General features: G+C 46.6%; 1 protein-coding gene across 1 annotated transcript in view; it reads left to right on the top strand.

The window, feature by feature from the left end:
- The window catches only part of LOC109461385 (uncharacterized), a 60,495-nt gene extending 35,406 nt beyond the window's left edge, over positions 1-25,089 (top strand). The window contains exons 26-49 of the mRNA XM_074337753.1: positions 7,063-7,235; positions 7,366-7,401; positions 7,876-8,000; positions 8,265-8,332; positions 8,955-9,127; positions 9,241-9,276; positions 9,826-9,861; positions 11,425-11,549; positions 11,643-11,710; positions 12,199-12,371; positions 12,638-12,673; positions 13,429-13,553; positions 13,649-13,716; positions 15,453-15,625; positions 17,164-17,199; positions 18,390-18,455; positions 19,387-19,508; positions 19,605-19,672; positions 19,831-20,003; positions 21,300-21,430; positions 21,779-21,846; positions 22,638-22,783; positions 24,530-24,693; positions 25,018-25,089. Of these exons, the coding sequence (XP_074193854.1) occupies positions 7,063-7,235; positions 7,366-7,401; positions 7,876-8,000; positions 8,265-8,332; positions 8,955-9,127; positions 9,241-9,276; positions 9,826-9,861; positions 11,425-11,549; positions 11,643-11,710; positions 12,199-12,371; positions 12,638-12,673; positions 13,429-13,553; positions 13,649-13,716; positions 15,453-15,625; positions 17,164-17,199; positions 18,390-18,455; positions 19,387-19,508; positions 19,605-19,672; positions 19,831-20,003; positions 21,300-21,430; positions 21,779-21,846; positions 22,638-22,783; positions 24,530-24,693; positions 25,018-25,089 (2,461 nt within the window). The remainder of the gene's footprint in view (positions 1-7,062; positions 7,236-7,365; positions 7,402-7,875; positions 8,001-8,264; positions 8,333-8,954; positions 9,128-9,240; positions 9,277-9,825; positions 9,862-11,424; positions 11,550-11,642; positions 11,711-12,198; positions 12,372-12,637; positions 12,674-13,428; positions 13,554-13,648; positions 13,717-15,452; positions 15,626-17,163; positions 17,200-18,389; positions 18,456-19,386; positions 19,509-19,604; positions 19,673-19,830; positions 20,004-21,299; positions 21,431-21,778; positions 21,847-22,637; positions 22,784-24,529; positions 24,694-25,017) is intronic.
- Positions 25,090-26,155: the final 1,066 nt, after the last annotated feature.

Genomic DNA, 26,155 nt, shown 5'->3' on the forward strand with positions numbered 1-26,155 from the left:
GTACATATTAGATACTTACCCTTGTCAGAGGGGTTGTTTGCAAATATCTTCTCCCATTTGGTTGGTTGCTCTTTTGTTTTGGTTTCTTTTGCTGTGCAGAAGCTTTTTAGTTTCATATAGTTTCATTCATTTATTTTTTAAATAATTTATCTCTTTTTCAGTTACAATTGACTTACAATGTTATATTAGTTTCTGGTGTACAACACAGTGATTAGACATTTCTATACTTACAAAGTGATCACTCCAATAAATTTAGCACCCGTTTGACACTATACATAGTTATTACAATATTATTGACTATAGTCCTTATGCTGTACCCTACACCCCCATGACTATTGTGTAACAACCAATTTGTGCTTCTTAATCCCTTCCCTTTTGCACCCAATCCCCGACTCCCTCCCATCTGTTCTCATCCCAACTTGTTCTCTGTATCTGAGTTTGTTTCTGTTTTATTTCTTCATTTATTTGTTCTTTGGATTCCACTTATAATTGATATCATGTGGCATTTGTCTTTCCTTTATATGACTTACTCCATTCAACACAGTACCCTCCAGGTCCATCCATGTTGTTGCAGAAGGCAAGATTTCATTCTTTTTTATGATTGAGTAATATTCCATTGTATCTATATACATGTATCACCTCTTTTTTATCCATTCATCCATTGACAGACACCCAGGCTGCTTCCACATCTTGGCCGTTGTAAACAATGCTGTAGTGAACATATGGATGCACACATCCCCTCGAAGTAGCATTTTGGGTTTCTTCAGATATATACCCAGAAGTGGGATTACTGGGTCCTTCTTTGTCTCTTGTTATAGCCTTTGTTTTAAAGTCTGTATTGTCTGGTATAAGTATTGCTACCCCAAATTTTTTTTCTACATTTCCATTTTCATGAAATATCTTTTTCCATCCCTTTACTTTGAGTCTGTGTGTGTCTTTCAATCTGAAGTGAGTCTCTTGTAGGCAGCATATGTAAGGGTCTTGTTTCCTTATCCATTCAGTCTTCCTGTGTCTTATGATTGGAGCATTTGATCTATTTACACTTAAAGTAATTGTTGAAAGATTTTGAGAAGGATAGGTATTAAATCATGTTTTAATTTTTGGTAGAATTCACTAGTGAAGCCACCTAGTCCTGGACTTTTACTTTTTGGAAAGTTTTTGATGCTTGTTTCAATTTCCTTACTGTTGATTAGCTTATTTAGATTGTCCAGTTTTTTTTTGTTGTTGTTGTTGTTGTTTTGTTTTGTTTTTGTTTTTGTGATTCAGTCTAGGAAGATTATAGATTACTAAGAACTTGTCCATTTTTTCTAGGTTATTGAATTTGGTGGCATATAATCTTTGATAACATTCTTGTATAGGACTTTGTATCTCTGTGGTTCTGTCGCAACTTCTCTTTCATTTCTGATTTTGTTTATTTGAGTCTTTTCTGTTTTTTCTTTACTTAGTCTATCCAGAGGCTTGTCCATGTTATTAATCTTTTCAAAGAATTAGTTCTTTGTTGCATTAATTTTTTCTGTTGTCTGTTTATTCTCTATGTCGTTTAATTTTGCTCTAATTTTTATTATTTCCTTTCTACTACTGACTTTGGGCTTCATTTCTTCTTCCTTTTTTAGTTCTTTAAGGTGGGAGATTATGCTGTTTATTTGAGCTTTTTGTTTGTTTGTTTCTTGAGTTGGGCCTTTACTGATATACTTTCCTCTTATTACTGCTTTTGCTGTAACCGAACAATTTTCATATGTTGTGTTGCCATTCTCACTTGTCTCTATGTATCTTTTCATTTCTTCTTTTATTTCTTCTTTGATCAAGTCATTGTTTAGTACTATGTATTTTTTTAAATTTAATATTCTCTTTATTCAGTATTAGATTATAATTTGGAGCAAATCTATGACATCAAAGGTTTTATAAATTAACACAAAATTTAAGAAAGATTGCATTTTCCACACTTCTCTTTAATCATCTCTAAAATCCCTCCTTGGTGCCAGCAAGATACTGATTTGTTAGAGCATTTCCCCCTAACATCCTTTAGGAATTCCGAACGTTCTGTATAAAGAGGCCTTTCTTTCTTCAGTTCCACAGGAATTTCTCATTTTCTACAAATAGGTTCTCAAGCCCTTGCTTATTCTCTTCTCCTTCTGGTAACCCTATGATGCAAATGTTATGCTTGATGTTGTCCCAAAGGTCCCTAAAACTAGCTTTTGTTGTTGTTATTTAGTACCATGTTGTTTAATCTCCACATATTTGTGGTTGTCCCTGCTTCTCTTGTGCGTTTGATTTCCAATTTTATAGCATTGTGGTCAGAGAATATGCTTGATATAATTTCATTCTTCTTAAATTTGTGGAGGCTAGTTTTGTGTCCCAACATATGGTATATCCTTGAGAATGTTCCACGTGCACTGTAAAAGAATGTATAAGGTGGTTTTCTGTGATGAAAAGCTTTGCAAATGTCAATTATGTCCATGAAGTCTAATGTGTCATTTAAGGCTGATATTTCCTTATTGATTTTCTGTTTGGATGATCTATCCATTGCTGTCAATGGGGTATTTAGGTCCCCAGCTATAATTGTGTTTTTGTCAGTTTCTCCCTTTATTTCTGTTAGTAGTTGCTTTATTTATTTTGGTGCTCCCAGTTTGGTTGCATAATATTGATAAGTGTTATGTCTTCTCGACGTATTGTGCCCTTTATTATTATAAAATGTCCATCTTTGTCTTTTGTTACTTTTTTTTTATTTTGAAATCTCTCTTGTCTGATATAAGTAGAGCTGCACCTGCTTTTCTCTGGATGCCATTTGCTTGGAGTAACATTTTCCACCCTTTCACTTTGAGTCTCTATTTGTCCCTGCAGCTGAGATGTGTCTCCTGAAGGCAGCATATAACTGGGTTTAGTTTTTTGATCCATCCGGCTACTCTGTACCTTTTTATTGGTGAGTTCGGTATATTTACATTTAGGGTGATTATTGATACTTGAGGATTAATATACCCATTGTAACTTTTGTTTCTGGTATCTTGGTGTCTCCATTGTTTCTTTTCTCTTGTGTTTCTGTTATTTTAGTTTGGTGGTATTCTGTGATTTTTCCCCCTTTGTTTCATCTTTTTTTATGTTATGTGTCTCAGTTCTAGTTTTTTGTTGTTCTTGTTACCATTAGGTTTATGGAAAACAAAGTTTCATGTATATAATAGTCCTTTTTCTTTAAATTGCACATTATCTCCAGTCTTCTTTGCAAGTTAACTTCTTTTTCCCTGTCCCTTTTTTGTTGTTGTGGTCACAAATTATCCTTTTTTATGCTGTGAGTTCATTTCCAAATTGTAGTAGCTATTGTCTTCCTTTTAAAAAATGTTTTACCTCTTTTAACCTGTAATGTTTTATTTAAGTGTATAATACACTAGTCTGATAGAGGTTGCAATTTTCTATTTTTGTTTGTCTAGTAGTCATCTTACTCATAATTTTGTATTCTTTTGTCTCTTTGTTTCAGGTAGAAGGGCACCCTTTCAGTATTTCTTGTAATGCAGGTCATGTGGCGGTAAATTCTCCCAGCTCTGTATGTCTGAAAAGGTCTTTATTTCTCCTTCATATTGAAAGGATAATTTTGGTGGATATATTTTTCTTGGCTGGTAATTTCTCTCTTTCAATAATGTGAATATTTGATTCCACTCTCTTCTAGCTTGTAAGGTTTCTGCTAGAAAATCCGATGATAGTCTAATGGTTTCCTTTATAGATTACCATCTTCTTTTTCCTGGCTGCCTTGAGAATTCTTTTTTTGTGTGTCATTAATTTTTGGTAGTTTCAATATAATGTGCCTTGCAGAAGGCATTTTGGGATTGAGATAATTAGGTGTTATTTTAGGGTCTTGGATTGAGGATCTAGTTTTTTCATCCAGTTTGGGATGTTCTCATTGCTTATTTGTTTGAATAGGCTCGCTTTTTCCTCTCTTCTCCTTCTGGTATACCCATTATTCTTATGTTGCTTTTTCTAATGGAGTCAGACAGTTCTCATGGAGTTCTTTCATTTTTCCTCTCTCAAATATCTGTCTTTTACTTCAGTCATTTCTAGATTTCTATCTTCTGTGTCACTCATTTTTTCCTCCATCTGTTCTGCTGTATTTCCTAAATTCACAAGTTTATTCTTTATCTCATATTGAGTTCTTCAGCTCCAGAGTTTCTGTTTGGTTCTTTTTTTATAGTTTCATTCTCATAGGTTAATTCTTGTTCATTGATTTTATTTCTGTTTGTTGAATTGTTTTTCTGAGTTTTCTTGTATCTCATTGATTTTTTTCAGAGCTGCAATCTTGAATTCTCTATGATTTAAATCACAGTTTCCCATGTCTTTAAGTTTACTTTCTGGAGATTTTTCATTTTCTTTCTGAATTTCCTTGTTACCTTGGTTAGTCATTATTCTTGGTGGGTTATTCTTCTGTCTGGGCATTTGTGGAAATGAAATTCTGTTTTTTAAAGAGTATTTGACACCTCACCATTTAGCAGGTTGCTAAGTAGAGTGTTTTTCTTCTGTTTTCTAGTAGGTGGCACCGAAATAAATGCAAGTTTTTATTTTATCTTACCTGCACTACTGGGCTTCTGGAATTTCTGTGGGGTGCTGTTGCCTCAGCAGTGGAATGCCCCATACTTCCTGAGGAGGTGGGCATCTGTTTACAAGCCAGTTGCCTTGGTCACGAGACACCACTCCTATGGACTAGAAGGGGTGGGCTATGGGTTTCCTGGCTGTATGTTCTTGGTGCTGTCTGTCTTTCTTTAGCCAGAAGCCACCATCAGAGCTGCTCTGTCTGAGTTGGCCCAGCTGCCTACTCCAGGCTACGCCCCAGTGGGTGGTACAGGGTTGGACGTGGTGGGGGGAGGAAGTGGTTTTATGCGTCTGAGATTCTGCTCTTCCTCATGGTTTCAGCCACAATAAGTATAGACCACTTACGTTGGAAAGTTTTTTTCAGCCCTTTTAAGGTCTGCCAAGTGAGGATTTTACTGCTGTGTGGGCCACAGGGTGGGCAGTTCCCACATCATTTGTCTTGCGCTGTTGGGCTGTGGAGTACTGTGACTTTTTGCACTGCTTCTTTGCCCCTGACCCTGGGCCCAGCCTCCGTGTGTGCCAGCCACCCAGACCCAGTTGCTGTCACTGCCCTTTCAATTTGCCCAGGAATGGTTGTACCACAACCATTAACTGCTATCTCATCTGCTAGAGCCTTGGGGCGTACGGGGCTGGGTGCAACTTCCATCTCTGTCCCTCCCCCTCTCCGTCCTATCTCTGCTGTATGCTCACCTTCTGATGTCTCAATTTGAGAACCTCTCAGATGTGTTTGTGTGCTGAGCAGAGTTGCCTTTGTTGAATTCAAGCTGTCCAACTTGTTGTAACTTCAAGGCAAAAGACCTGGAGGTCCACTCATGCTACCATACTGCTGACGTCACTTCTACATGTAAATATTTCTGCAGGCTAACACACAGCGAGCACTTGGTATGCTTCAGATATTGGGTTCTTGAGGTATGGCCAATATTGACATTCTGGGCCAGATAATGCTTGCTGTGGGTGACTGTCCTCTGCATTGTTTGGTGTTTAGCAGCATCTTGGCCTCTATCTTCCAGATGCCTGTAGTACCCCAAACCCCCAAAGTTTTGACAACCAAAAATGTTTCCAGACATTGCCAGATGTCCTCTGGGAGTGAAAATCCAGGGAGACAGTGAAATGATTCCCATATTCCCAAAATTCTTTGAACATCATTATTAATATCCCCATTTTACAGATGAAACATAAAGGCACAGACAATTTAAAGAACTTTCCCAGAGCCAGTAGCTGCCAAATGGTGGAACCAGGATTCTAACCTAGTCTCCTCAGCCCAGGCCTTTTCTTGCGATGCCTGCTTTGCCTCTTTGTGAAGAACAATGAGCTCATCTTTCCGGATGAGCCCTGACTTTGATTCTCTGCTTTCTTCCAGTGCAGAGGTATGGAACTTGACCCTAGGTCAGCTGATGACTGGGGTTTTGAGCATGAGTCACCTGCTCCATCCTGACATTTTTTGAGGGTTCAGCCTCAGTGGCCATCTCCCTGGAAAAATCTATAGCCCTCCAAAAGTAGAATTTGAGAAAGAATTTTCCCCCTGCGATGCCAGGATAGAGAGGGATGGAATGAAATCATCTTTCTTAGAGTCTGGCTGATGCACCCACAGAGAAAGTAGCCCCTCACTCCGCTGGCCTGGAGTGCCACACATTGTTTTTCCATCCCCAAACATTGCTTGATCTCCTATTGTGTACCAAGCTCGGTGCTCCACTCCAAAAACTTGGTGGGGGCCAAAGCCTAGATTGTGCCATCAAGAATAGTGCATTACATTAATTATATACAAATATATGCAAACATGTATACATATTAATTACACTATTTCTAAGCATATTATTAATATCAACATATTTAATCCTCACAAGGTATACCTGAATACTGTGGTTACACCCATTTTTATAGATAAGAAACAGAGGCCCAGTGACACCGTTGAAATGCTGAAAGATGAGAGAAGTGTAGTGGATCTAGGAGGAACTGAGATGAAGCCTCATACTTGGAAAGGAGCAAGTGATGGTCAGGAAACACAGCTGTGGGCCAGGAGGAGTGTTGCAGGGAGAGGAAATGACATGTGGAGAAAGCAGAGTCCAAGGTAGAGAGGGCATGCAGAGCAGACATACTCACCCGGAAGGGGGAAAGCAGAGAGGCGAGCAAGGCAGGCCTTGGATGCCCTACGTGCATGTTGGGACACTGGGCTTCATGCACAGGCAGTGGGGACGGAACGTATTTCAGCAAATGTCAGCTAAGGAAAGATTTCCACTTAGAGTGACAATTGGCTGCTGTGCAGAGACTGGAGGCCAGTGAGGGGAGACCTGGACTCACAAGGTGGCCTTTTATGGAACTATTTGTACAGTTTGGAGCAAATTCCCTCAATGGCAAATGACACAGCGTTCCAGATCCTGTTGACAAGAGACCTACCACTTCTAACTTTCCCTGTGGTGCCCCCACCACGTTCTCAAGGACCTTCTGCACATGGATCCTCACTGGCTCTGCTTCTGTGTCTCTTCCTCCAAGGCCTGAGAAAGATGGAGCAGCCACCAGTGTGAACACAGTTTGTACCCACCGGCCTGACCCTACAGGCCGTGGAGTGGACAGAGAGCAGCTGTACTGGGAGCTGAGCCAGCTGACCCAAGGCATCACCAAATTGGGTCCCTACACCCTGGACCAGGACAGTCTTTATATCAATGGTGAGCAGCAGCCATGTTTGTTTTGCTGTATTGCCAAGCCCTTGTTCTTCCCCTACACTTGTTTTATTCCTTTTGTTTATTCCTTCTCTACACCCAGCACCTTCCTCCTCTCTTCCCTCACCCTCTGCAGGTTACACCTATCATACTTCAGAAACAACCCCCAGTGGTGAGTACTGAGTGGTCTTCAGAAGCCGTTACGTCACCAGGGATGCACGCAGCAGGCCTCTGACACATCTCCAGCTTTCAGGGAGGGAAGGGGTCGGGGACACAGCCTGGGGAGTCATTGCAATAAGACTAAGCTGGGAGTCACCTCAGTGTTGTCAGCTGGACACAGAGAAGTGGCTACTAAATGTTGGTTGGGTGGATGGATGGAGGAAAGTCAGTTAACAATTGAGTTGAAATAAATAACAAGATTAGGTTGCAAACTGTCTCCTTCAAAGCTTCACAGACTCCAAATTGTTCCCTGTTTCACCTGCTGCATATGATGGTTTAACATCTACAGTGATGATTCTGGAATTCGACCACAAGGACCATTAGCCGTCGCTGTGAGATGGCCCCTGGTCTCAGGACTGTGGCCCCAGGCCTGTATCCGTCTCAGGCCTCACTCAGTGTGGCCTTTTCTTTCCCTCTCCTGCTGCAGCCACAGGACCACCGCTGTTGCCTTTCACCCTCAACTTTACCATCACTAATCTGTACTACACAGAGGACATGTGGCCTCCAGGCTCCTTGAAATTCAACACCACCGAGAAGTTCCTGCAGCACCTGGTGAGAGCCCTGCCCACAATGCTGACCTGCCCACCGAACCTCTGCCCCACCTGCTGGTGCCAGTCCCACCCACTTCACCCTGTCCTGCTCACTGGAGCCACAGCCACTTACTTAGTCTTCCTCCTGCCCACTGATGACCCTCCTTCCCACTCCTGCCCAGCCCACCAGTGCGAGCCCCACTCACCTCACTTGTGTCTCACCCATTGATGACCGGCCGGCTGCTGCCTCTCAACCTCTCACTGATTTCCTTGTCCTCACCCACAGCTCAGGCCCTTGTTCAAGAACAGCAGTGTGGGCCCCCTCTACTCGGGCTGCAGACTGACCCTCCTCAGGTGAGACCTTGGACTAGCCGGCCAGGGCTGCCTCAGGTGCACCCCGACCTGAGGAGTTTGGTATGGTTCCTTCCTGCCCTCCCTGTCCAAGTCCCCAGCAGAGGTGGAATTCAGGAGGCGCTGGCTCCAGGGTCAATGCCTCTTCTGATTGTACGCCCCCCAACTATCCCCAGATTCTGCAGAGCCCATCAGCAGTATGGGCCCCTAGCCTGGTCATCCTTCTGAATTCCCTCCTCACTCCCTTTGACCAATGAGGGCATTTCCTTTAGGTTTCCAATTCTGTCCCCAGGGTTTCTCTCAAGACAAATGTATCTTTCCCACTTGCTTTAATTCCAAATCCCAGCTCTACACATGTCTCAAATATGAGCTCTCCTGTCCCCATGCCTTGAGGATGCAGGCTTCTGCCGGGCAATTTAATAGTAGGTCTCTCATCCACTGACTCTGCTCATAGTCCCAGGCTGGTGAGAAGTTGGAGGTCTCAGAGGCTCTAAGTCTGACTTCTCACAAGTCACCAGCCTCCCCATTTCCTCTGGCCCCTTCCTTTCCTGCCCCACAGGGATCTCATGACCCCTCCCTAGAAACTCACTTCATTTATTGTCATCCCCTCACCCACTCTCCCCAGGCCCGAGAAGGACGGAACAGCCACTGGAGTGGATGTCGTCTGCACCTACCACCCTGACCCTCTGGGCCCAGGGCTGGACAGGGAGAGGCTGTACTGGGAGCTGAGCCAGCTGACCCAAGGCATCACCCAGCTGGGCCCCTACACCCTGGACCAGGACAGTCTCTATGTCAGTGGTAAGAAGTTGCCTTTTTTGTGTGCATCTTATGAGGTCCCACATTCTTCCTCTCCATTCCTCCCTTTTCCTCATCCCTCTCCCTCCTCACCTTATCTTTCTCTCCCTGTGCAGGTTATACCCACCAGACTCAGGCTACCACCCCAAGCAGTGAGTATTCTGAGGCTTCAGAAACCTCCACAATCGTGTAAGTCCCAGCCCTTAGGAATAGAAAAGGCCAGGAGTTCACTGCCTCCCCTCCCCACCCCCACGCCACCTCCAGCCTCGGAGAACGGGGACCAGTACCCCTAAAACCCTAGACGTAGGCACCTCCTCTCTGGCATCTTTGTGATGACGAGGTCCCCAACCCAAGCACCTGGGATGTGTTGTCCCAGCTTCTGTGATGACAGTGTCCGTATGGATGGTGAGGGGCTGTGTTGGGGTGTGAGTCCCCTCCTCCCCACTGAGTGGGGCTCTGCTGCAGCAGGTTCCTGGCCCAAGTTCAAACTCTCCTGGGGCCTCCCGGGTCGGAGTGCTTTGAGCAAAGCTTTGGCCTCTGGGGATGAGAGAGTGGATTTTGTGTTTTCCACATGAGCACTCGGTCTCCTCTTCAGAATCCCAGCTGTGACAGTCCAGCCGCCATCTCTGCAATGGCAGAGTTGCCGCTTCCTTGAAGAGCTCTCCCTCCCCCTTTCCTCATGTCTCTCCCTCTCTTTACAGGTTACACCCATCCCACCTCAGTCACCACCCCAAACAGTGAGTATTTCAGACTCTTGTGTACCTGTGACTACAGCCCTAAACATAGGAACTGTTCAACCTGCCAGTCTTCCCTCCTGTCCCCCCCATCTGAGTGGGGCGGAGTCCAGAAAACAGGCACAAAAATGTGGGCTAAACTGGAGGTGAGAGGAGTCTCCCCTCCTCTCCACTCCCCGCATAACTGATGATGATGCCCTGACTCCAGGATAAGTGGGCATCGAATGAGGCACGCATGTGTTATAACTAGAACCACTACTCCTGGCCCCATTCCCTTAAGGGCACAGTACACTTGGGATTTCATTCCTGGTTTTTCCCTCAGTTTCTGTGACTTCCACCTACTTTCCTTCTCTGGCTCCATCCCCCTCCATCAGGCCCACTGGTAGGAGGGCTCCGAAGGGCACCAAATCATTTATACAAAATCACTCATAACAGGTCGCTTCTCTCATTGTTCACTCACCTTCCCTGAGGGAACTCGTCCATTGCTGTGGATTTCAGGGACCATCTAACTACTCAGGGTCCAGCTGCTGAGAATCCAAGTCCTGAGGCCAGCCCACGCCGTATAGCAGCTCCTGAGCCTTGGCCCACCCACCTCCTGGGCACCACCCAACTCCTTGTTCTCTGACCCTGAAGTCATCCTCTTTTCCAAAACTTACTCTTTCTCCTCATCACCAAAGGCAGAGACACAAGCGCCAACCTTGACCCACCCTATGGCTCACCTGCCGCCTCCATCCATCTCCAAATCATCTCCTCTCCCTACAGAATATCTCATGAGTCCTTCTTTTGTCTGCATTTGTGTCACTCGGCCTTTATTCAGGCGACTGGCTTTTTTTTTTTTTTGCTAGGACAAGTGCAGTAGCCTCCCCTCGCCTCCTGTAGCCTTTCGCACAGAAGCTGCAGCTTCCCTCCCAATGTACCTCTGTCCACATAATTCCTCATTGACAACCTTTGGATGACCCCCTGCTCTACAAATCACATCCAAACCCCTGTACTGCGTAGTGACTGCCTCCCCTTTCTGAGCTCGGGGACCCCTCCAGGCTCACATCTACTCTGCCCCATGGCGGAATGAAAGGCTTCAAGTTCCCTGAGGACGACTGCTCTGTTCTCCTGCCAGGTCTTCACCCAGGCTGTTCCGTCTGCGTGAGCGCTCTTCCCACCGAACTCTCTCTCATACTTTTGGTCACATCTGAAATGATGCTTCCTCTGAGAAGCTTTCCCCAGTCACTTGTTGGGTGCCCCTCCTGGGATGGCTCATGCCCCCAGCTTCCCTGCAGTGTCGTGCTCTGGTTACTCTCCTGGCCACAACGTTAGGAGACTGTGCCCTATTCATCTTTGGACCTGCAGGGCCCAGCACAGCCTCTCACACATTAGGTGCTCAATAAGTGCTCACTGAATGAATGAACGAAGGTTCTTGGTATCTTAGGAATTCTGTAACGCTCTCCCTTTCAGCTCCTGCAGCCCATGGCTCTCCTTTGTCCCCTGCCAGTGCCCCATGGTTAGAGCCCCAGACACCCTTGGTCATTACTGTGGCCCTAATGAGACATATTTCTTTCCCCCCCACTGCAGCCACTGGCCTCACTGTGGTGTCTTTCACCCTGAATTTCACCATCACCAACATGCGCTACACAGAGGACATGGGGCACCCAGCTTCCTTGAAGTTCAACTCCACCGAGAGGATCCTACAGCACCAGGTGAAAGCCCTTCGATGACCACTGTCAGCCCCCTTTCCTGCCTGCCCACATAGCCCCTCAGCCCTTCCGCTCACATCCCCTTTTCCCCTCCAGCTCCAGCTCTTGTTCAATAAGACCCGTGTCAGCCTCCTCTCCTCTGGCTGCAGACTGGCCTCGCTCAGGTGAGACCCCCAGATGGAGTGATTCCTCAGGTCAGGGGACCCTCATGCACCAGCCTGCAGGGCTCCGTTCTTGGGCATGTCCCTGGCACCGCTGACCTCCAGCACCCACCAGGGCACCTTCGTGCCTTCTTCATGCCCGGAGGTGGTGAGAATGTTCCAGGTCGGAAATGATGCATCATGTTTAAAGTTTACGTAATTCAGACAATGTTTTGTTTACGTAATTCAGCCAATGTTTCGTTTTAAATGAAGCTTCTCCTATTAGAAAACCTACTGCATCCTGTCTCCAAATTCTAATTGAAATGTTTTCTGTCCCTAATTGTGACCGGGTTGTCTCAGATGACAGATATTTAGGTTTCCCCACCCCCGACCCCAAGGCTTCAGAGCTACCCTTTCAGCATTATCTTAGCTTTCTCACTTCCACTTTCTTGCTTCCCACACCCAGAAGGACCCCTGTGGTGTTCCACACTCCTATGTCCTTCCTTTCCCAGGCTTGAGAATCATGGAGCAGCCACTGGAGTGGACGTTGTCTGCACCTTCCACTCTGACCTCGTGGGCCCTGGGCTGGACAGAGAGCGGCTGTTCTGGCTGCTGAGCCACGAGACCCACGGTGTCACCCGGCTGAGCTCCTTCACCCTGGACAGTGACAGCCTTTACGTCAATGGTGAGGGGCTTGGCTATGGCCATGACCTCTCTCCCAACTGGGGCTTTATTTTGCAGTGAGCTTTGAGCCTGCTTTTTCTCCTTCTGGTCTGGCTTCTGTCTTCCTTATGATGAAGTAATCACTGGGTCCAGCTGCCTCAGTCTCATTGCCTAGTTGCCTCCTCCTAAAATATTTCTCCACTGCCTCTTCCCTCTGCTTTTCTCACATAAAGCCCTGAATCCTTTACGTTCACCTCAACTCTCGCTCAGCGCCTCTCTTCTCTGCAGGTTATACCTATGGAGCCACGGTCTTGACTACCACCAGTGAGTATTCCTGGCCCTGATTTTCTGGGGGAGCCATTGTTCTCCTTCACCTTTCCTTGATGAGGGAAACACTTGGAAGTGCCCCTAACTCATCTCTTCTCTTTGTCCTGGGGTTTTGGTGGAGAATCCAGCCCAGGGTGAGGAAATCTTAGATACACATATGTTTTCCCACCATATTCTGAGATGATAGATGACTCTCCTGCCCTGACAACCAGGTCTTCCAGTTTTCTATGCAGTGGTTTAAAAAGCCAACAGTCCTAGCAGATTTGGATATAGAGCCATCTATCAATCAATCAATCTGTCTATCTATCTATCTATCTATCTATCTATCTATCTATCTATCTATCATCTATCTGTCATCATCTATCTCTCATCATCTATCTCTTGAAAGGAAGAGAGAGAGAGAGACTAAGGCACAGAGAGACAAAGATAGAGATTAGAGAGAGAGAATGTGGATAAAAATACCAGAGCTCATTAGTTCCCCATCAGTGTGGCAGGTTGGAGCCTTTTCTCCTGGGAAAGTACAAATCCACCAGTGTTTGCAGAGCCCTGAGTCCTGCATCTGGGTAGAAATGGTCCATCTCAATGCTCTCAAATTATTAAGCTTGTCCTTCTTTGCTGCTGGAGTTCTCTCCATTAACAAGCAATCCTCAGGCTTATCAGGAGGAAGACATGGGCCCTCTGAAGCCCCACGCAGGTAGACATTGGGCCCCTGATCTCCCTGCGAGCCTTGGCTCTCTCTGCACCTACCATAGCTGCGCAGGTCAATGAGGAGTCATTCACGCTGAATTTCACGCTTAACAACCTGCACTACTCAGCGGACATGGGCCATCCGGGCTCCCTCAAGTTCAACATCACAGACACCCTCATGCAGCATCTGGTGAGAGGCCTGCTTACCTTTCCCACCCCTCTATTACCCATCCTCGGGACTGTTGCCTGTCTCTGACCCCCACTGGCTCTCTCCTTCCTCTCCAGCTCAGCCTCTTGTTCCGGAGGAGCAGCCTTGGTCCCCAGTATGCAGGGTGCAAGGTCATGTCGCTCAGGTGAGAGCAACCCCGCCACCAAACGACGTGGACTTCTGACTGTGGGGGCTGCCCCTGGTCTGGGCAGGCTATTCTTGGAGGGTTTTTTTCTGCATCTGTTTTAAAAAATATTCCATTTTTAATTTTTTAAAATTGCGATAAAATACATATAAACACATGAGCTTCCCCATTTAAGCCATTTTAAGTATACAATTCAGTGGCGTCAATTACATGCATAATGTTGTGCGCCCATCACCACGATCTGGTTCCAACACTGTTCGTCACCCCGAGCAGAAGCTCTGTACCCATGGGGCAATTGTTCTCCTGCGTCTGGGTCAGTTTGCATTCTGTTGGTACTTACAAAGCGCTTCTCAATTCGGATTTTCATTCAACTGACACTGATGGTGCAGGCCCTTGCAGGCAGGTGGTAGGGACCACAGTGACGAGATAAGCACTGCCCTGCCCCCATCTAGCGGAGAAAACAGACAATAAGGAGGAGAATAAACATTGAAGTAAGTGCTTTCAAATGTGATTAGGTGATGGGAAGCATAAATAAGTAGGGAATGATGGGACAGGAGCTTTACCCAATGGGACGGGGTAGCCTCCCCGTGGAGGTGACTTCTGAGCTGTATGGCCATGAAATCTGTCCCAAGCAGAAGGGACAGCATGTGCATAGGTCCTGCAGTAGGAATGAGCTTGGCACGTTCAGTGCACAGCAGGGAGGCCAGTGTGGCTGGAGCAGAGAGAACGAGGGAGAGAGAGGGAGGAAATGCAATGTGAGATATCAACGGGGTCTACACCATGTCGAGTCTTGAAGGAAGTGGATTTTTAAATTGTGCTAAAATACATATAACGTAAACTCACCATCTGAACCATTTTTAAGTATACATTTTGGCAATAATAAGTATATTCACTTTGCTGTGCAACCAGTCTCTAGAAATTGCAAAACTGAAATTCTGTATCCACTAAACAACAACTCCCCATTCTCTCTACCCACCCCCAATCTGGGCACCCACCATGCTATAGGTTGGTGCAAAAGTAATTGCAGTTTCAAAGTTTAATAATTGCAAAAACAGCAATTACTTTTGCACCAGCCTAATATTTTCTATCTCTATGAATTTGGGTACTCTGGGCATCTTGTAGGGGTAGAATCATGCAGTATTTTATTTTTTCTGACTCTTATTTCACTGACCATAGATCTTCAAGTTTTATCCGTAATGTGTCAGAATTTTCTTCCTTTTTAGGGCTAAATAATATTCCATTGTATGTATATGTTGCATTTTGTTTGTTGATTCATTAGGACATTGGTTTTTACAGGGAGCAGGCAATGTGCTAGGTGCTGGGGGTTCAACACGGTGACAGTGAACTGGACTGCCCATTCCCTGACCTCATGGAGGTTACCATGTGGAAGGAACAGGGACACATAATACATGCTCACATAGTGGGTGACCAGGGCTGTGATGGGGGAGTCATAGGGTATTGTGGGAACCAGAAGAGGTCCCTGACCCAGGGTTCTTTGAGGAGGAGGAGGGTCTAAGTTGAAACATGACCAGGAAATTGTCAAGGTAAGGAGAGAAGGGGAGAGACTTCTAGACAGGAGTCACTGCAAGTGCAATGGTCCTGGGGTAGAGAGTATGGCTAAGTGGGGAAACTGAAAGGTTCAACAAGGCTAAAACATGGGGTGTGAGGTGTGCCGTGACTGCAGGTGGAGGGGTACCATGTGGGCTGCATCCCCCAAAGGTCAACATCTTCCCTAGGCCTGTGAAGAATGGCGCCAAGACAAGGATGAACTTCCTCTGCACCTACCGCCAGCCCCCCAGCGGCCCAGGTCTGCCTGCCAAGCAGATGTTCCAGGAGCTGAGCTGGCAGACCCACGGCATCACCAGGCTGGGCCCCTACTCCCTGGATAAGGACAGCCTCTACCTCAATGGTGAGCGGTTCTCAGCCCACTTCACTGGGGCCACCTTCTAACTCCAGATGGGTTTCCATGTGCCAGTTCTCCAGGGTAAACCTTGAGATAAACTTGGGTGTGAATCTCTACTCCACACTGACTCCCCTCCCAGTAACCCTGGAAAGCTGATCTTTGATTAAACCCATTTTAAACTTGAATAAACTGAGGCTTAGAAAGGTTAAGTCATTTGCCCAAGTGGGTATAGGTTTGGAGAGTGGGGGAGCCAGGGCATGACCCCCAGTTGTCAGCGTCTAACACCAGCCTTTCTAGGGGAAACTTGGGGAAGGAAATCCCGCATCTCTCTCCCCTCCCTGCTTTCTTCTCACCCTTGACCAGGGACAGACTTTTTTCCTGGGTGGGGCCCCTATGCCAGGAAGGAAGAAAGGGACTGAACATCTAGGTGGTCTGAGCTTCGGACACACTGGCTATCAGCCTAGAATCCTGGAAGAGACAGCATTTAGGAGGGTGACTCTCCTCTGGCATTCTGAGGGGCAGAGCATGGCCGTGGTAGGTTCATTGGAATAACTCAGCTTCCCTCCTCTCTTTCTCCAACCTGCAAATGGTACTTGGCAACTGCCACTTTCTTATCACCATTGCCCCATCAGGTGATCAGGGAGACATCCTGGTCTTTTATGATTTCCATGTTAGCCAAGAGGGAAACAGAGGCATAGAGGAAGGAAGGGACCTGCCTATACCCACGGTAGGTTTGTGGCTAGTCTGTGTTTTGATGTTCTAAGTTCCCATCTGTTCCCTTTACCTTGGCCCTTGCAGCGGCCAGTTTAGGATTTCTCCCTTGGAAACTGCCCAAGTTTATGCTTTATTTTGTTCACTGACTCAGCAATTACCAAGTGTCTCCGATAAGTTGGACCTTGCGCCTGGCACCAGGGTCAGAGAGAAGCTGCATGCACGGCCTGTCCTAATGTAAGCTACAAGCGGACAGAGCGTGTTTGGTTCACTGTGTGTTCCCCAGCTGTAATGGAACTTGGCACATAGTCAGCCCTCAATAAATATTCTTTGGTGGAGGGAGAGACCGGAGGGAAGGTGGAAGGGAAGATGGTAAAGTGGACGAATACGTGAGGGGATAAACGCAGGAACATAAATGTGCTGAGAGTTTCTTGCCATGTGCTGGGTAGGTGGAGAGGGAAGGGGCGTTTCAAATGAAAAGATCAGGAGAGCCTTTAGCATGGATAAGCCATTTGAGTCTCATCTTAAAAGATGTGGAGCATGGGTGGCAGGTTAGAGCACAGTGCTCATAACACCCAAGGTCGCCGGTTCAATTCCCTCATGGGCCAGTGAGCTGTGCCCTCCATAACTAGAGTGAAAACAATGACTTGACCTGGAGCTGAGCTGCGCCCCCCACAACTAGATTGAAAAAACAAAACAAAAAAAGAAGATGCGGAGATGCTTGCCTGATACAGAGGGAAAGGCCTCCGGGCTGGAGCCCCACGCAGACAAAGGCATGGAATACCTGGAATCATTCTGCCACCTCCCCTTATACGTGACATTTCTGTTTCCAGGTTATAATGAACCCGGTCCAGATCAGCCTCCTACAAGTACGTATCTTTGCCTCCAGTGCCATCTCAGCCTCCACTGACCTTGAACCAAGCTTGTCTCCTTACTGACAGAGGGAGCTTGCCCCAGACTCAGGCCAGTCTACTGAGTGGGGCCGAGGTGTCAGCGGGAGGCAGAATGCTCAGTCTGTGGCCTCTCTCTGGACCTGCATCCATGCTACTGGCTTTCTAAATTTTCCATACCCCTTTGGGTCGGAAGAAGACAGTTGAACAAGCATTCCCTACAGGGATAGGGGTTGGGGTCAGATACTGACCTTCCAGTCCATGCCTCCTGACAACAAAATCCCTTTCAGGGACCCCACAAGGGGCCTCAGTGTCGAGCTGAGTGTCAAACTCTGGTGGCTACTCAGTGCTCAGGCCACACTTGCTCATATACACTCATCCTGTGGTCTGTTAGTTTATCTGTTAACCCATCTGTTCTTCCATCCTCCCAGTTGTCCCTTCTCTCAAACACCTTCCTTTCTCCCTCTCTCCCCTCCCTTTCCCCAACCCTCTCCCCATTTCTTCCATCCATTCTTCCCTCTTTGTATCCAGTATCCCTTTCCTTCCTTCCTCCCTTCCTCCCTCCCTCCCTCCCTCCCTCCCTCCCTCCCTCCCTCCCTCCCTCCCTCCCTTCCTTCCATTCTTCCTTCTTTCCATTCAACCAACCATTCTGCTTATTCATCTGTTTGTCCTTTCCTTCTGTTCCTCCATTCATCTGTCTAACTTTTCTTTCTTCCATTTATTCTCTCCTTCTTTTTGACCATCTGTCTGCCCATCCTGTCCATTTACCTGTTTGTCCTTTCCTACCTCTGTCCTGCACTCTTTCTTTCCTTCGACCTCTCCAACTTCTCTTCCTTGTCTTTATTCCTCCTAATTTCTATTTGACCTTGCACTGGTCCATCCTTTCTCTGTCCACCCAGGTATTCCACTTGCTTGTGCATTTTTCTGTCCCCCCATCTCTCTGTCCTCTTTGCTCAGTCTCTCATTTACCTACTCTCACTCTCTTGAGCTCATTTACAGGTTTGCTCACCCGTTTCCTCACACAATCACTCCTTCCCACACTCTCATGTACGGTACACCTGTGAATGGTGGTCCTGGGACAACTGCTGCTAGAGCCCAGGAGAGCCCAGTGGGGCTTCTCCCACTCTGTGGGGGGCTTTGCTTCTCCCTGATGACTGCTGTTTTCACAGATCTTGAGCAGACCACCACATTCCTGCCGACTTTGTCATCACCTGTGAAACCAGAAACAACCACAGGTATCTGAAGGGACCCTTTTCCTTCCTAAGAGAAGCTCTCCAGCCCCATACCTCCACCAGCCAATTGTCATATAGGAACTGGGAAGCTAGGGTGTGAGATTCTGGTTTTAGGGCAATCATTTGATCACAAAGATTATATCAACAATTCAATTTCATGCCTTCCCTCATGGAAACCCCAGTCTTGTGAAATTAATAGACCATTATAATGCAATGAGGGATGTTTTGGGAGCAGGACCCTGGTGTAATCTAGATGGAAGAGCTTTCTGGTGAAAGTTTCACCCAAACAGAGCCTTTAAGAATGAGTAGGGGTCCTTTAGACTAATAGGGCATGGAGAAGGTGTCCCCTGGCAGAGGGGGTCCCATAAGCAAAGGGTCAGCAGGCAGAAATAGCATAGTATATGGGGAGAATTGAGAGGGATTTGGTTTTCCTGAAATATAAAGCTTAACATGGAGTAGATGGGTAAATTAAATGGAAAGGTTGGCAAGAACCAGGTTGGGAAGGAATTTGAGAGTCATGATCAAGAAGCTTGAACTTAATGCTGAAGGCCATAGAGAGCCATGGGCGATATAGAGCAGTGGTGACCGCAGGGAGATTTTGATTTAATAACACTTCTTTTAGTACTCAGTGTCGGGAACATACTTTAGACAGGGCATCCCATGAGCCTGCTGGGGTAGTGGTCCAGGTGAGAGAAGATAAGAATTGGGCTGGGGGAGAGATGCATATGAGGACCAGTCTGCATGTGGAGTTGGTATTACTTGGAGGTGAGGGAGGAGGAGATGAGCGGATGTGATGGTTTTGACTGGCATGACCACATTGGGGGGCAGTGGTGCCACTGGAAGAGCAGACAACAGATTCTCATGAATGCAGGGCTCTGATCTGGTCTCAGGCCAGCTCTCAGTGAGAGCCGTCTCTCCCCGCCTCTTCTTACAGCTCTGTTTCACAACCTGGAGACCCTCACACTCAACTTTACCATCGCCAACCTCCAGTATTCCACAGACATGAGCAATGGCTCACCCACGTTCAACTCCACTGAGAGGGTCCTGCAGCATCTGGTGAGACCTGCTCCCAGCAGCTCCTGGTGGGTTAAATCCATCCAAGGCCCTCACCCAAGCCTCCTGCTCATCTTTCTCCTCCTCCTTCCTCTCCAGCTCAGATCCTTGTTCACCAAGAGCAGTCTGGGTCCCTACTACTCGAATTGCAGACTGATCTCCCTCCGGTAAGACTTTCCTGAGCACTTGGCAGTAATGACCACTTTTGGTGCCCACCCGCTTTTCGGTCTTCCCACTGACCTCACATTTGCTCCTCCCTCTTTCTGGCCCCCACACCCAGAGATTCAGGATCTCTCTCTGAGTCCCCACGTGCTTCTCTCCCCAGACCTGAGAAGGACGGAGCAGCCACCGGCGTGGATGCCGTCTGCACCTACCACCCTGACCCCCTGGACCAGGGGCTAGACAGAGAGCAGCTATACTGGGAGCTGAGCCAGCTGACACACCGTGTCACCCAGATGGGCCCCTACGCCCTGGTCAGCGACAGCCTCTTCATCAATGGTGCGCGTTTGTGCCGAACTTGGATTTACAGAGATGATTACATGTCTTTGTTCAGTTTTGTTTCCTCTTTAAGAAATCAGCCCCAGTTCTGGCTGGGGCCCACCTTCCCCAACCTCCATCGGGAAGGTCTTTCCTATTATTTCAGGTAAATGTCATGAAATTCTTTGACCAAGTTAATACACTGAATTTTAATTCAAAACCAAAATGACAGGCACGGGGGATCTCTTGTGACAGGATTTTTTCTACGCGAGGATTCTCTATGCCAGTGGTTCTCACCCACGGGGGCAGTCTGCCACCCCCTGGAGACTCTTGGCATGTCTTTGATTGTCACGGGAAACATTTTTGGTTGTCACACTGGGAGAGAGTGCTAGTCTCATCTAATGGACAGAGGCCAGTGATGTTGCTAACATCCTTCAATGCACAGGAGATCCCCACAACCAAGAATTCGATGTCAGCAGTTCTGAGGATGAGAAGCCCTGCTGCATCTGGTCCCAGAGTCCCTAGTGGGCTCCACACCAACACTTACCACACTTTACTGCAATTACCTGTTTAATTATCCAACTCTACAAAATCAGGGTTTGTCTAGCGTGGCACCGGATCCTGGTTCTTAATATGCTGGCGCTTGGTCGTGCCCAATGAATAGGTGACTCAGCAACACATGAAAGTTGGGTATCGCAGCTCCTCATGTTTGGGGATCTGCCGCAGTTCACATTTATTCATTCAACAAACACATGTGTGACCATTCTGTCCCAAATCATGTGCTGAGTATGGACATAGAAGACAGGTTCTGTCCCCAAATAACTCGTAGTCAAATGAACTAAAGATCACTTAGGGACACAAAAATTGCAGCAACGCTAATTAACCAGTTGCCATGGGAGCGGGGGTGGGGGGACAAATCAAGGAGGGTTTCCTGAAAAGAAATATTATGTTCCCAGGACTGTACTGGGCACTAGGACAAGATAAGAACAAGAGAGGGTGGGTGGGTCCTTGCTCTTCTGGGGCTCCACCTAATTGGGCTCCTGAAGCATGAATAGGAGTTTCCTAGGAAGAGAAGAGGACAGAAGAGCATTCCAGGAAGTGGTAACTGCATAAGCACAAGTTCAGCCTCAGGACAATCCGCATAAAATTTCAGTTTCACCCCCTCTGGGGTGACTTTCAGTTTGGGAGTCCCCACAGCCTCCAGGGTGTGGGGTGGATTTTGGATGATTTCCGCAGCAGGCAGGGGCCTCCTGGGACACCATGCCTCTGTGCTAAAAGCTGCGCCTCTCCACCTCTTCTTCCTCTCCATGGCCCCAGGCTATGCCCCCCAGAGTTTGTCTACGCGGAGCGAGTACCAGCTTGATTTCCGCATCCTCAACTGGAACGTCGGCCGCCCAGACCCCACATCCTCAGAGTACATGGCCCTACTGAGGGACGTCCAGGACAAGGTGTGGCCTCCCCCTCCCATCGCTCCTTGCCCTGGGCGCCCCTCCCTTTCCCCTGTCTAACTGACGTTCATTGGTTGTTTCAACCCTTAACTTGACCTACATATTCTGGGTTCTCTCCATTTCCCCAGGCAGTGCCGTGGCTGCCTCTCTCATTTCTCAGATGAGCAAACTGAGGCTCAGAAAGGGGAGTGTTGTTGTGCCTAAGGTCACACAGTGAGGTGGGGGCAAAGCCTGGATTTGAACTCAGGTCTCCCTTGCTCCAAGGCCTATGTTCTTTCACTGGCTCCAGGGGCTGCCTCCAGCCCCAAGAGACCTCCATCTCACCCACTCTCCCCCACTTTCTTCTAGGTCACCAAACTCTACAGAGGCAGCCAGCTACGAGACATGTTCCTCTCCTGCCTGGTTACTGACTTGAAGTAAGTTGAGACTGGGAGCATTGGCTGAGCTGGCAGCTTGTGGCTCTGGGCTCCCCTGGCATGTCTTTGATCTGAAAGTGTTGCCGTGGTGCCTGTTCTCCCCACGCCCCTGGCAGCTAATCCTGCCAGCTCTGTCCATAGGTTTTCAGGGGCGGGGAAAGGATTAACCCCATGGGGCCCCCACCCCTCAGCATGCTCCACCTTCTCCTCCTTTGGACCCTTTCAACCAGTATCAGCCCAATCATCACATCTGCTATGGCCAGGCTCCTGCGAGCACGTTCATGCACGGCCATCTCATTTAATTCTTAACAATGTCCCCATCTTTCAGATGGGAAAACTGAGTCTCAGAGAAGTGAACAGCCCAAGAACTGCCTGACGTTGGCTTTGCACCCAGGTCTCTGAGGGACAGGTGGAGGAATTAGGAGAAGGATCAGGGAACCCACTGTGTTAACTACTGAATTTGAATATTGAAGTTTGAATATTTCCAAACTTCCATTCCTTTGTCTTTAGGGATAATTATAATAATAGCTTCCAGCAGAGTGATGGTGAGGAAATGTGTAAGTCACTTCTTAGAGGTGCTCCGTAGGTGTTCATGGTGGTTACTGTTGCTTCTATTTCCGACTCATGGAAACCTCCCCTTTTCGGTCAGGGTCTCTTGACTCTCCCAAGGGAAGAGGCAGCCAAATGATCTCCCACCGCTTGCCCCTACATCTTTGGCTCTATAAAGCAGGAACCTGGGGGACACTGCTGGTGTTGGATGCTGGCTGAGCTCCTGTGATCTCTGTCTCCAGGTGGGGTTCCATGTCGGTCACCATCCAGGGACTGTTCTCCGGTACGGACCCCGGCATGGTGGAGCATGTCTTTCTAGACAAGACGCTGAATGCTTCCTCCCACTGGCTGGGCGCCACCTACCATTTGGCAGATATTCACGTGACAGGTACAAGATGGGGTGGCTGGTTTCGTGTCTTGAAGAGGTGAGGCTGTGAGGAAGGACAGTCTTCTCAGCAGCAATGGAAAGGATGTAGGCTCTGGAAGGAAAAGTGGTACTTCTTGAAAGGCCATGTTGATGAACGATGGTCATGGTGGTGGGTCAGCCAACAGGAGGCAGGAAGAGAACATGCAGCAAGTACCCTCAAAGGAATGCGTATGTTTCCATGTAAATTTTCCAGCCCAAAATGTGAGGGCTCCTGAGTTGCCTTTTAAGGGCATCTGTTTGTGAGTCGTTCATTCAAGTAAATAGGTACTGAGGATAAACTGAAAATTCCTGTAAGGGGATTTCAAGAGCCTGTGGGAACCTCAAGGAGGGACACACATCCCTTTCTTAGACTGTTTTCTTGGGGTGGCCGGTTAGCTCAGTTGGTTAGAGCATGGTGCTAATAACACCAAGATTGCTGGTTCATTCCCCCCATGGGCCACTGAGCTGTGCCCTCCTTAAAAAAGAAAAAAAGAATGTTTCATAAGGAAGTGATAAAGAAACTGAGATGTGATAGAGAATGTGACCTAGCCTGTGGGAAGAGATGGATAGTTGTGCTACATGTGGCTTTAGCCCAGAAGATAGAAAGAGCGTGGCATACTTAGGGAAGCTGTAAGAAATGTGGTGTGGCTGGTATGTATGTTTTGACATGGGAGAGGTGACAGTTGAAGCTAAAGAGGTGAGCAGGGACTTTCTTGGGGTTTGTGGAGGAACACAACACACTCAGAGTTCTGCTTTCAAAAGCTGATTCTCTGAGTGCTGCATGGAGAATGAATTGGCAGGAGGAAGAAGACCAGAGGCAGTAAGATACATTCGGAGTCCAGGTCAGCAGAGGTGTGTGACAGACACTACAGGGATGGTCAGTACCTTCCCTTACCCGCTATGCCCCAGAGAGGCCAGGCCTCCTCTCCCCGACATCCTAGTGAACTCTCACAGCACTTGATGGAAAGAAAGAGAGTTGGATAGGTAGACAGATGACTACGAATTCTGACAATTAAGTTCGCGAACTCATCCTAGAAAAAGCACTACATACCTAATCGCTGAATATCACTACGGTCACCTTCGAAGGACTCCCCTTGGGAAGTTATGCACTGATGCCAGAGCCTAGTCCACCCTTCAAAGCAATTTTGGAATGCTTTTTCTGGAATGGCCATCAGAGCTGTCATTGTATTACCCTTGATGTCCTGAATGTCATCAAAATGTCTTTCTTTCAATATTTCCTTTACCTTCGAGTAGAGAAAGAAGTCATTGGGGGCCAGATCAGGGGAGTAGGGAGGGTTTTCCAATACAGTTATTTGTTTACTGGTTAAAAACTCCCTCACAGACAGTGCCGTGTGATCTGGTGCATTGTCGTGATGCAAAAGCCATGAATTGTTTGCGAAAAGTTCAAGTCATCTAACTTTTTCATGCAGCCTTTTCAGCACTTCCAAATAGTGAACTTGGTTAACTGTTTGTTCAGCTGGTACAAATTCATAATGAATAATCCCTCTGATATCAAAAAGGTTAGCAACATCGTTGCAACAAGCTCACAGACTTAATTCTCCGACCTTGTATATTCACGGTGGATAGGTAGATGGAGGGTCTTTTATATCCCATCTTTAAAAACCCATTTCAGGTCACATTACCAGAAATAAGTCGACTGGCTCAAATGACCTCTTTGTGAAAACCTTCCCCAGATATGGGACTTTTTATACTTTCTTTTTATTTTAGAAGTGAAGCCATCAGTTCATCTGCCGGCAGAGAAAGCAACAAGCAGTCCCAGCCACCAGCATTTCCAGTTGAATTTCACTGTCACCAATCTGCCATATTTCCAGGACATAGCCCAGCCAGACACCACCAAACACCAGCGGAACAAGAGAAGTATTGAGAATGCGGTGAGAAGGGAGTTGTGTCCACTCTGTTCCCATGTAGGGACTGACCTGTGGATACTAGGTAGTCGAATGGTGACTTTTCATAACAATTCATGAATACACGTTCTTATTCCCACTTTACAAATGAAGAAATAGACACAGGGAAGTCCAGTAGCTGGCCCAGGATCATGTAGCTACGTCATACCCTGGAACAAGGCATTTTTTAGTACACATACCTGGGCTACTGTTTGTTGAGACAAGAAAACATAGATGGGGAAATTTGCTCAGCATTCCCTGAGGCCACCCAGTCTGGGATTCTGATGAAAGAAACATGACCCTGTCTTTCAGCTCAACCAGCTCTTCCGAAACAGCAGCATCAAGAGTTCTTTTTCTGACTGTCAGGTTTTAGCATTCAGGTGAGTTCCAAATCCGGACCTAAGGACTCCGTAAACCATTTTTTTGCTTTTGTCTCATCTTTTCTTCTAAATCATAACACTTGCCTTTTAAAAAAATTTATTGGGGTGACAATTGTTAAAGTGTTTTCCTGAAAATAAGACCTAGCCAGACAGTCAGCTCTAATGTGTCTTTTGGAGCAAAAATTAATATAAGACCCAGTCTTATTTTACTTATAATATGATATAAGACCAGGTATAATATAATATAATATAATATAATATAATATAATATAATATAAGATGCATTAGAGCTGATTGTCCAACTAGGTCTTATTTTTGGGGAAACATGGTAGTAAAGTTACATAGGTTTCAAGTGCACAGTTCTGTAATACATCCTCTATATATCACATTGCGTGTTCACCACCCAGAGTCAGTTCTCCTTCCATAACCATATATTTGACCCCATTTTCTTTCATCTACCACCCTCCTCCCCTCTTCCCCTCTGGTAACCACTGAACTATTGTCTGTGTCTATGAGATTTTGTTTCTTTGTTTGTCTTGTTCCTTTGTTGCTTTCAGTTTTATATACCATACATATCAGTGAAATCGTATGGTTCTTGACTTTTCCTGTGTGAATTGTTTTGCTTAGCATAATAATCTCAAAATCCATCCATTTTGTCACAAATGGCACTATTTCATCTTTTTTTATGGCAGAGTAGTATTCCATTGTGTATATATACCACATCTTCTCTATCCAATCATCTATTGAAGGACACTTTGGTTATTTTTATGTCTTGACCACCATAAATCAAGCTGCAATGAACATTGGAGCACATATATCTTTATGGCTAAATGTTTTCAGATTTTTTGGGTAGATACCCAGGAGAGGGATTGCTGAGTCATATGGTAATTTTATTCTTAATTTTTTGAGGAACCTCCACACTGCCTTCCATAGTGGCTGCACCAATCTACATTCCCACTAACAGTGTAAATGGTAATTCTATTCTTAATTTTTTTGAGGAAACTCCATTATTGTTTTCAATAGTGGTTGCACTATTTTTGATTTGCATTTCCCTAACAGCTAATGAAGTT

This window comes from Rhinolophus sinicus, linkage group LG07 (genome assembly GCF_036562045.2).
Source record: "Rhinolophus sinicus isolate RSC01 linkage group LG07, ASM3656204v1, whole genome shotgun sequence".
In the NCBI taxonomy this organism is placed as follows: domain Eukaryota; kingdom Metazoa; phylum Chordata; class Mammalia; order Chiroptera; family Rhinolophidae; genus Rhinolophus; species Rhinolophus sinicus.